Source organism: Babylonia areolata, chromosome 35, assembly GCF_041734735.1.
Source record: "Babylonia areolata isolate BAREFJ2019XMU chromosome 35, ASM4173473v1, whole genome shotgun sequence".
NCBI lineage: Eukaryota > Metazoa > Mollusca > Gastropoda > Neogastropoda > Buccinidae > Babylonia > Babylonia areolata.
Window position 1 is genome coordinate 6,771,199 of NC_134910.1, and position 11,242 is coordinate 6,782,440.

The window sequence follows — 11,242 nt, forward strand, 5'->3', positions numbered from 1 at the left end:
AGGTTTTCTGTAGTGTTTATACACATTATACGCAGACAAATCAAGCGTGCTCTCATCACAAATTTGCAGTTACTCCGAGACAAATCAAGCACAAGGGAATGGCATACCTGTAATTCGGGTGCAACAGTCGAGCGGTAGCTTAAAGTGTCGGACTTTCAGTCTGACAGTCCAGGGTTCGAATCTTGGTCGCTGCACCTAAGGGGATAATGGTGGAAATGTTTATTATCTTCCAGGTCAGCACTTGCCAGACCAGCTAGTGCCTCAACCCTCTTTGTGTGTTCTGTAAACTAAAAGATCAAGTATGCTTGTTAAAGGTTCTGAAATACCCACATTGGGGTTCAGTGGGCTATGGAAGCAAGAGTATGAGTGTCTGTATCATTCACCCCTCTAACACACAGACATATATATAAATATTCATAATACGGGGTGGCGGGGGAGTTGCAGCACACAAATGCAGAAGAAGAAGAACACGGATACTACTACATAGCTGCCCCAGCGAATCAGCAGAAAGAAAAAAAAAAGGGTTTATTAGGAACAGTTCTCATTTATTTGATCCCCTCCCAAACCCACCCAACAGGATTCCTCATTTTGGGTCTGGAAGGCAACTGCAAATTTGTATTGGTAGTCAGTAAAAAAAAAACCAGAATAGGGACTAGTTTCAAGCCTTGAACAGTGTAAAAACATGCCTTTAACCTCAGCTGTCATGATATCCAGTCACTGTTATTGTCATTATCATGTTAATAATGTGTGATCTCTCTTCCTTATCATGGTTTCTCATCCTTTGTCTGTTCATCTCTCTTCCTTATCATGGTTTCTCATCCTTTGTCTGTTCATGTCTCTTCCTTATCATGGTTTCTCATCCTTTGTCTGTTCATCTCTCTTCCTTATCATGGTTTCTCATCCTTTGTCTGTTCATTTGTGATATTCTCCAGACTCAGAAGGCGGCAGTTTGCAGAGACCGCAAACCGAGAGGCACTGGCCCAGCTAAAACTACATTTTCTACGTAGTGATTCCCCTTCAGTGATGTAGGGGGAAATAAGCTATCAAGAAACCTACCTCTGGCAAGTGATACAGTATGCTAGTCATCTTCCCCTCTGCTGTTGCACAGAGGATTTGGTTTGTGAGGGATTTGAACCGGGCATGATGGCAGTCAGCAGGTTTGAATCCTGGAAGTGGCTTCTGATCTCCCTGCTTGACATGCACAGATCTGCGAGTGCCTCCATCCCCTTCCTGCAGAAGATGACTATAGCATTAAACTTAAAGATCTTGTAGTTGTATGGCTTGTCATTGTTTGGTGGGGTGTGTAAACATGAAGACATTAAATAAATCATTTTTTTTCTTCATTTTGCCTTGAATTGTGTGGTTGGTTTGGTTATTATTGTCACCCATTCTGTGTTCTTGTAGGAGATGAATCATTTCAGATACATGTCTTTGATTTGCTTTTATCATGTTAGCTTTTTTCATAAGAGGTCTTGTGAAAATGGAGATGGGTGGGGGTGGGTTACATTTTTGTGTATTGTGAATGCATAATCATTATTATATTGTATGTGTGTGTTCATTTGTTTGATAGTGTATCATTTGTTTGGGTTTCATGTTTTGTTTTTCGGTCCCATTTTACAGTACTGTGCTTTGAATGTGCTGTGGAGTGGTTTGTTTTTGTCTCATTTTTAGTGACAATTGTCCATTTAGTATTTGCTATTCTTCATTTGTGTCTGCTTTTCCTTGTGTGGATAGAGTGAAAGTAATGTGCTTCAGCTGTTTGGTCTGACTCGGGGATTATTCACAGAGAAGCTGCAAATAGTAAAGAGTGGTAACTCTGTCCATTCACAAGGTACACAACTTCCAAGTCAATGCTGCTTACTCTACTGATTCGGCTAGCATACAGGTATATATATATGTATAAAGCACACTGGAACAAACCCAGATATTTCCTCATAAAAGGAAGCGCCGGGCTTGTCCTTATACCAATCATTTGACATGTGTACACAAGGAAGCTGCAGTTTGAGACGGCATGGAAGAAAATTGGTCTGCCTCTGTGTGTGTGTGTGTGTGTGTATGTGTGTCCTGATGCTGAGCGTAACTGGAGTAGTATGATTACAGGGTGCTGAGCGTTACTGGAGTAGTATGGTTACAGGGTGCTGAGCGTAACTGGAGTAGTATGATTACAGGGTGCTGAGCGTTACTGGAGTAGTATGATTACAGGGTGCTGAGCGTTACTGGAGTAGTATGATTACAGGGTGCTGAGCGTTACTGGAGTAGTATGGTTACAGGGTGCTGAGCGTTTGCTGGAGTAGTATGATTACAGGGTGCTGAGCGTTACTGGAGTAGTATGGTTACAGGGTGCTGAGCGTTACTGGAGTAGTATGATTACAGGGTGCTGAGCGTTACTGGAGTAGTATGATTACAGGGTGCTGAGCGTTACTGGAGTAGTATGATTACAGGGTGCTGAGCGTTTGCTGGAGTAGTATGATTACAGGGTGCTGAGCGTTACTGGAGTAGTATGATTACAGGGTGCTGAGCCTTAGATAGTACTTTAGTAGTATGATTATAGGATGCTGAGCATTAGTACTTTAGTAGTATGATTATAGGATGCTGAGCATTAGTACTTTAGTAGTATGATTATAGGATGCTGAGCATTAGAATTTAGATAGAAGTATGATTATAGGATGCTGAGCATTGTTGGTATCTGCATTAAGCTAACGTTTTGTTGCCAGCATCAGTACAGCATGTTGTGGACTTGCAGTGTTGCAAGGGTATGAATAAATTTTTTTTCTTTAATAAAAAGCTTGTTAATGTGTTTGTGTTTTGTCAGATTTAGGACCCCCCCCCCCCCCCCCCCGGGCCACTCCCCCCCACCCCCTAGCCCCTGGCCCCCACAGGAGACAGCCATTGCTCTCATGTCTCTCACTCACTTCTCTATCCATCTCCCTCTGTCTCTTGTCTGTCTCTCGCTTTACCATCCCAACACTTAAATGTCCTAAAGCCCTCTTGGCCTAGAGAGAGGGGACGTAACCTGGTCAAGATGTTCTCATTACTATAATCAAATTCTAGCCTAGGTAGTCAGGACAGCAGTTGCCTACCCCTCTGTTCTGGTGGTCAGAGTGGGGCACAGTTAACTATCATACTCCACTGGGGCTGTTTCCCCTCCACCTCCTTTCCCGCCCCCCCCTACAGCCAGCTTTAGTGTCACTGCAGTCCTGCAGAACAGCGGGCACCATCAGCACCACAGCCAAGACCTCACTGTTCTGGAGCAATGTTCTCAGCACACTCTTGTATGGATCAGCGTCCTGGAAAAATCGAGGAGTGTGTCAGACCATAAACTTGTAGCTTTCCAGAACAGTTGCCAATGCAGAACGCCAGAAGTCTGATAAAAAAAAAAAAAAGTGTTTTGCCAAGCACTGTCTGGAACATTAACTCCAGAAGAGAACCTTCATTTCTGGACATCCATCACCACTGTGAACAAACAAAGAAGGTGGCACCAGGACACATCCTCAGAATGCCACCAGACACACTCCCAAGACGGCAAGAGCAGCTCTCACTGAACACCGGGTGGATAAAGAGCGTGAGGAAGACCCAGGGAAACGGGGCGCTGAGCAGTTGAAAAAGAAGCGAAGTTGTCAGGCCACACCTGGGTGGAAAGCAGCTAAGACAGTGCATGACGGGCAGCAGTGGAGATCTCTTCGGTCAGCCTTACGTGTCCCAGGGCACAAGGACGACTCAGAAGTGCACACACACAGCCACATGGAGAGGTGGTCTTTCACAATCCTGGTGTCAGCAGTGCACACACACACAGAGCCACATGGAGAGGTGGTCTTTCACAATCCTGGTGTCAGCAGTGCACACACACACAGCCACATGGAGAGGTGGTCTTTCACAATCCTGGTGTCAGCAGTGCACACACACACACAGCCACATGGAGAGGTGGTCTTTCACAATCCTGGTGTCAGCAGTGCACACACAGCCAGATGGAGAGGTGGTCTTTCACAATCCTGGTGTCAGCAGTGTACATACACAGAGCCACATGGAGAGGTGGTCTTTCACAATCCTGGTGTCAGCAGTGCACACACAGCCACATGGAGAGGTGGTCTTTCACAATCCTGGTGTCAGCATTGCACACACACACACACACAAGGAGATGTGGTCTTTCACAATCCTGGTGTCAGCAGTGCACACACACAGCCTCATGGAGAGGTGGTCTTTCACAATCCTGGTGTCAGCAGTGCACACACACAGCCACATGGAAGTGGTAAATCATGCAGAAAACGGCAGCTGTCATGAGGAAAATTCTGTTGTAAGCTGGGGCATTGAGAATCCTGCAGAAAACCAATATTGTTACAAGGAAAATTCATGTGGTAAAACTGAGGAAGTGATTACTGCAAACTACCTCGTAAACGCCCAGTGTCCAGTAAACACCCCCCACACCCCCTCCCCATTTGGGGGTACAGAACGGGGCGTGGTGTAAAATACCTTGTAAATGCCCACCCCCCGTATGGGGGTTCAGAACTGTGCGTAGGGTAATATGGTCATATCCACCAGAAATAATATATTTCAGAGTTCATACATGTTAATGGCTCCACATTGCTTCCTGTTCCACAAAACCCGTGTTACCCCCCCCAGAGAAATCGTGCCATGTACATTTATTAGTATTAAATTCAAGGACGAATTCGCGTAATTATTTAATGAATAGGTATGTTTATAAAGGTTAAACATGTTGAGTGCGAACATGCTATGCTTTTACTGACCCATCTCTTTCATCCAGTCATTCGGTTACTAACGTACAGTACAGGCTAGTTTGTTTGGACAAGTGAAATGTGTATTCTATTTCTTTCTGCATGTTGATTTGTCCCATTGTATCCCCCACCCCTTCTGTGTATGGACCGGTGGCCTTCATGAAAAAACCTCTCTCTCTCTCTCTCTCTGTCTCACACACACACGCACACGCACACGCACACACACGCACGCACACATGTAGAGAGAGAAGGGAAAGAGGGGGGTGGGGGTGGGGGGACTTGGGGGGTGGGGGGGAGACTTGAATACAGAAACACATTCATTGTTTGAACAGTTTCCTTTTATTAACATCACCAGTTCAATGAGGGAGTTCTCATGCATTATTATAGTAAACACCCACCCCGTGCTGTATTGTGAAACCAAGGGAACCATCTCCCTGTGAAGCGTAAAGTTCCCAGTAAACACCCACCCAGTGCTGTATTGTGAAACCAAGGGAACCATCTCCCTGTGGAGTGTAAAGTTCCCAGTAAACACCCACCCAGTGCTGTATTGTGAAACCAAGGGAACAGTCTCCTTCAGAGTGTAAAGTTCCCAGTAAACACCCACCCAGTGCTGTATTGTGAAACCAAGGGAACCATCTCCTTCAGAGTGTAAAGTTCCCAGTAAACACCCACCCCGTGCTGTATTGTGAAACCAAGGGAACCATCTCCCTGTGGAGTGTAAAGTTCCCAGTAAACACCCACCCAGTGCTGTATTGTGAAACCAAGGGAACCATCTCCCTGTGGAGTGTAAAGTTCCCAGTAAACACCCACCACGTGTTGTATTGTGAAACCAAGGGAACAGTCTCCCTGTGAAGTGTAAAGTTCCCAGTAAACACCCACCACGTGTTGTATTGTGAAACCAAGGGAACCATCTCCCTGTGGAGTGTAAAGTTCCCAGTAAACACCCACCCTGTGTTGTATTGTGAAACCAAGGGAACCATCTCCCTGTGGAGTGTAAAGTTCCCAGTAAACACCCACCACGTGCTGTATTGTGAAACCAAGGGAACCATCTCCCTGTGGAGTGTAAAGTTCCCAGTAAACACCCACCCAGTGCTGTATTGTGAAACCAAGGGAACAATCTCCCTGTGGAGTGTAAAGTTCCCAGTAAACACCCACCCAGTGCTGTATTGTGAAACCAAGGGAACAATCTCCTTCAGAGTGTAAAGTTCCCAGTAAACACCCACCCCGTGCTGTATTGTGAAACCAAGGGAACCATCTCCCTGTGGAGTGTAAAGTTCCCAGTAAACACCCACCCCGTGCTGTATTGTGAAACCAAGGGAACAGTCTCCATGTGGAGTGTAAAGTTCCCAGTAAACACCCACCCCGTGCTGTATTGTGAAACCAAGGGAACAATCTCCTTCAGAGTGTAAAGTTCCCAGTAAACACCCACTCAGTGCTGTATTGTGAAACCAAGGGAACAGTCTCCTTCAGAGTGTAAAGTTCCCAGTAAACACCCACCCCGTGCTGTATTGTGAAACCAAGGGAACCATCTCCCTGTGGAGTGTAAAGTTCCCAGTAAACACCCATCCCCAACTTTTAAGGTGAAATTTGTACAGATGAGGGCAGGGCACCTGCAAGGTAGTTTTCCAGAATGTGGAGAATGCTGCATTTAACTGAGATGGCTATGAGGGAGGTGGAAAACGCTGTGACACCAGAATCCATGCACTGAACTGAAGGCACTAGCCAGTAAGGTCGTTGAGCTCATCTCATCACCAACATCCTGATAGAAGCCTGTTATAGCATGAGCTTACTGGGTAATGAGGTAAAGTGTAGAACAGACCCATGTTGATAGTACCCTCGTCTGCCGCAGTATACATTGATTTGGCAGCTTTGCACTTAAAAACCAACAACAACAACAACCCCCCCTCCCCTCCCCTCCCCCCCCAACTCACACACACAAACTTACTTCCAGGTTGACAGCATGAGTTGCTCAGAAATCTTTTCTCTCTCTCTCTCTCTCTCTCTCTCTCTCTCTCTCTTCTGGAGGCATGTTTGCCTCTACAGTTTCAGTGTGTATTGTCTCTGCCTGTCTCCATTGTTGGTTGCTTTTAGAAGCTTCACGAACTGAAAGAACTTACAGGATTGAAATATGAAAATGAAATAAGACTAAATAGCACTCTAGGCAGAAATGGACACTCAGTGACTGGAGGCCAAAGGTTTGGAGAATTATCAATCAAAGAAAGTTAACTATTGTAGTGCTGTATTATCACTAGGTTTGCGGTATTCTCAAAAACTGATAGTAACACGACAGTTGTGTGTGCTATATTATCACTAGGTTTGAGGTATTCTCAAAAACAGAAAGTAACAATTGTAGTGCTGTATTAGCACTAGGTTTGAGGTATTCTCAAAAACAGAAAGTAGCAATTGTGTGTGCTATATTATCACTAGGTTTGGTTTGAGGTATTCTCAAAAACAGAAAGTAACAATTGTAGTGCTGTATTATCACTAGGTTTGAGGTATTCTCAAAAACAGAAAGTAACAATTGTGTGTGCTATATTTTCACTAGGTTTGAGGTATTCTCAAGCACAGATAGTAACGATTGTAGTGCATTGTTACAACAAGGTTTGATGTGTTCTCAAAAACAGAAAGTAACAATAGTAGTGCTGTATTATCACTAGGTTTGAGGTATTCTCAAACACAGAAAGTAACACTTGTGCTGTATTATCACTAGGTTTGAGGTATTCTCAAACACAGAAAGTAACACTTGTGCAATATTATCACTAGGTTTGAGGTATTCTCAAACACAGAAAGTAACAATCGCATTGGTATATTATTATCACTTAGTTTATGTTGTTCTCAAACCCAGAATAACAATTGTAGTACTATATTGTCTGTTTAGCGCTAGGTTTTAGGTATTCTCAAACACAGAAAGTAACATTAGTATTGCTGCATTATTATCGCTGGGTTTCCTCAACACAGAATATTTAACAAATGTAGTTCTATGTTATCACTAAGTTTGAGGTATTCTCAAACACAGAAAGTGACAGTCGTATTGCTGTGATGTTATTACTGATGACCAAGTTGACACATGCAGTTGTGTCTGTGGTGTTATTGACACATGCAGTTGTGTCTGTGATGTTATTACTGATGACCACAGGACACACTACGGACAGAAGTTGACACATGCTGTTGTGTCTGTGATGTTATTACTGATGACCACAGGACACTCTAAGGACAGAAGTTGACACATGCTGTTGTGTCTGTGGTGTTATTACTGATGACCAAGTTGACACATGCTGTTGTGTCTGTGATGTTATTACTGATGACCAAGTTGACACATGCTGTTGTGTCTGTGATGTTATTACTGATGACCAAGTTGACACATGCTGTTGTGTCTGTGGTGTTATTGACACATGCTGTTGTGTCTGTGATGTTATTACTGATGACCAAGTTGACACATGCTGTTGTGTCTGTGATGTTATTACTGATGACCACAGGACACTCTACAGACAGAAGTTGACACATGCTGTTGTGTCTGTGGTGTTATTGACACATGCTGTTGTGTCTGTGGTGTTATTGACACATGTTGTTGTGTCTGTGGTGTTATTACTGATGACCACAGGACACTCTACAGACAGAAGTTGACACATGCTGTTGTGTCTGTGGTGTTATTGACACATGTTGTTGTGTCTGTGATGTTATTACTGATGACCACAGGACACACTACAGACAGAAGTTGACACATTGCTGTTGTGTCTGTGATGTTATTACTGATGACCACAGGGCACACTACAGACAGAAGTTGACACATGCTGTTGTGTCTGTGATGTTATTACTGATGACCACAGGACACACTAAGGACAGAAGTTGGCACATGCTGTTGTGTCTGTGATGTTATTGACACATGCTGTTGTGTCTGTGGTGTTATTACTGATGACCACAGGGCACACTACAGACAGAAGCTGACACATGCTGTTGTGTCTGTGATGTTATTGACACATGCTGTTGTGTCTGTGATGTTATTACTGATGACCACAGGACACACTACAGACAGAAGTTGACACATGTTGTTGTGTCTGTGGTGTTATTACTGATGACCAAGTTGACACATGCTGTTGTGTCTGTGATGTTATTACTGATAACCAAGTTGACACATGCTGTTGTGTGTGTGATGTTATTACTGATGACCACAGGACACACTACAGGTAGAAGCTGACACATGTTGTTGTGTCTGTGGTGTTATTACTGATGACCACAGGGCACACTACAGACAGAAGTTGACACATGCTGTTGTGTCTGTGATGTTATTACTGATGACCACAGGACACTCTACAGACAGAAGTTGACACATGCTGTTGTGTCTGTGATGTTATTACTGATGACCACAGGACACACTACAGACAGAAGTTGACACATTGCTGTTGTGTCTGTGGTGTTATTACTGATGACCACAGGACACTCTACAGACAGAAGTTAACACATGCTGTTGTGTCTGTGGTGTTATTGACACATGCTGTTGTGTCTGTGGTGTTATTGACACATGTTGTTGTGTCTGTGATGTTATTACTGATGACCACAGGGCACACTACAGACAGAAGTTGACACATGCTGTTGTGTCTGTGATGTTATTACTGATGACCAAGTTGACACATGCTGTTGTGTCTGTGATGTTATTACTGATGACCACAGGACACACTAAGGACAGAAGTTGGCACATGCTGTTGTGTCTGTGATGTTATTGACACATGCTGTTGTGTCTGTGGTGTTATTACTGATGACCACAGGGCACACTACAGACAGAAGCTGACACATGCTGTTGTGTCTGTGATGTTATTGACACATGCTGTTGTGTCTGTGATGTTATTACTGATGACCACAGGACACACTACAGACAGAAGCTGACACATGCTGTTGTGTCTGTGATGTTATTACTGATGACCACAGGACACACTAAGGACAGAAGTTGACACATGCTGTTGTGTCTGTGGTGTTATTACTGATGACCACAGGACACACTAAGGACAGAAGTTGACACATGCTGTTGTGTCTGTGATGTTATTACTGATGACCACAGGACACACTAAGGACAGAAGTTGACACATGCTGTTGTGTCTGTGATGTTATTACTGATGACCAAGTTGACACATGCTGTTGTGTCTGTGATGTTATTACTGATGACCACAGGACACACTAAGGACAGAAGTTGACACATGCTGTTGTGTCTGTGATGTTATTACTGATGACCACAGGGCACACTAAGGACAGAAGTTGACACATGCTGTTGTGTCTGTGGTGTTATTGACACATGCTGTTGTGTCTGTGGTGTTATTGACACATGTTGTTGTGTCTGTGATGTTATTACTGATGAACACAGGACACACTACGGACAGAAGTTGACACATGTTGTTGTGTCTGTGATGTTATTACTGATGAACACAGGACACACTACAGACAGAAGTTGACACATGCTGTTGTGTCTGTGATGTTATTACTGATGACCAAGTTGACACATGCTGTTGTGTCTGTGATGTTATTACTGATGACCAAGTTGACACATGTTGTTGTGTCTGTGGTGTTATTACTGATGACCACAGGGCACACTACAGACAGAAGCTGACACATTGCTGTTGTGTGTGTGCTGTGAGAGGAATGGCCCCCTTTTCCCACCCTGCCTGCCTGCCTGCCCCAGGCTCACGGTCATGTCATTGTGTTTCTGTTTCAGTTTCTGATCACTCAGTAGGTGGGGAGGTGTGTTCCGCTTTCTCCTTTTCACTTTCTTTAAGCCAGTTCTTTCCACGTTTCTTCGCGCTTTTCTCTGTTGTCGGTTTGTTGACTCACTTGTGTAAACAAAGCGAGTCTATGTTTTAACCCGGTGTTCGGTTGTCTCTGTGTGTGTGTGTGTGTGTGGTAAACTTTAACATTGACATTTTCTCTGCAAATACTTTGTCAGTTGACACCAAATTTGGCATAAAAATAGGAAAAATTCAGTTCTTTCCAGTCATCTTGTTTAAAACAATATTGCACCTCTGGGATGGGCACAAAAAAAAAAAAAAAAAAAAAAAAAATGAAGCCTAATTATATGCAAACTGCATTTACTGTTATATTTATATTTTTTGTATTCTCTAAACTTGGCACTTTGATCTGATATTCTGACCCAACAACAAGAGCAGTCATTATTATCATTTTTTGTTCAAACAGGAACTTCTTTTGCTGAGCATGGAAGTTTTATTTATTTTTGCAAACGTTTAATGGTGCAGATAGTAAAAAAAAGAGAAATTACTCTGTAATTAATGCTAGGGGACTTAATTCGAATCTGGTTATGACTTTTTTTTTCTTCTTTTTTTTTTAACGCGAAGCTTTATAATAACAAATACAGAACACATTTTAATGAGTAGAAGTGTATCACAAGTGAGTCTTGAAGGCCTTGCCTCTCTTGTTTTTGATGTTCTGTCCAGTTTCTTGTGCCCTGCTTTTCAGTTGACAGACGTTCTCTGTCTCGTTTACTTATCAGCCGTGTGTACATTTCATTTTTG

The 11,242-nt window shown here is 43.4% G+C and overlaps 1 protein-coding gene across 3 annotated transcripts in view; it reads left to right on the forward strand.

Moving 5' to 3' along the window:
• LOC143278103 (lysM and putative peptidoglycan-binding domain-containing protein 1-like) overlaps window positions 1–11,242 on the forward strand; it is a 42,041-nt gene that overhangs the window by 11,547 nt on the left and 19,252 nt on the right. Inside the window, exon 3 of one of the 3 annotated variants that reach the window (XM_076583135.1) lies at window positions 933–2,713. The exons of the other annotated variants lie outside the window; for them this stretch is intronic. Coding sequence (XP_076439250.1) covers window positions 933–1,029 — 97 coding nt within the window. The 3' untranslated portion in view covers window positions 1,030–2,713. Of the gene's footprint in view, window positions 1–932; window positions 2,714–11,242 lie in introns of those variants that run through there. 3 annotated transcript variants of the gene reach the window in all.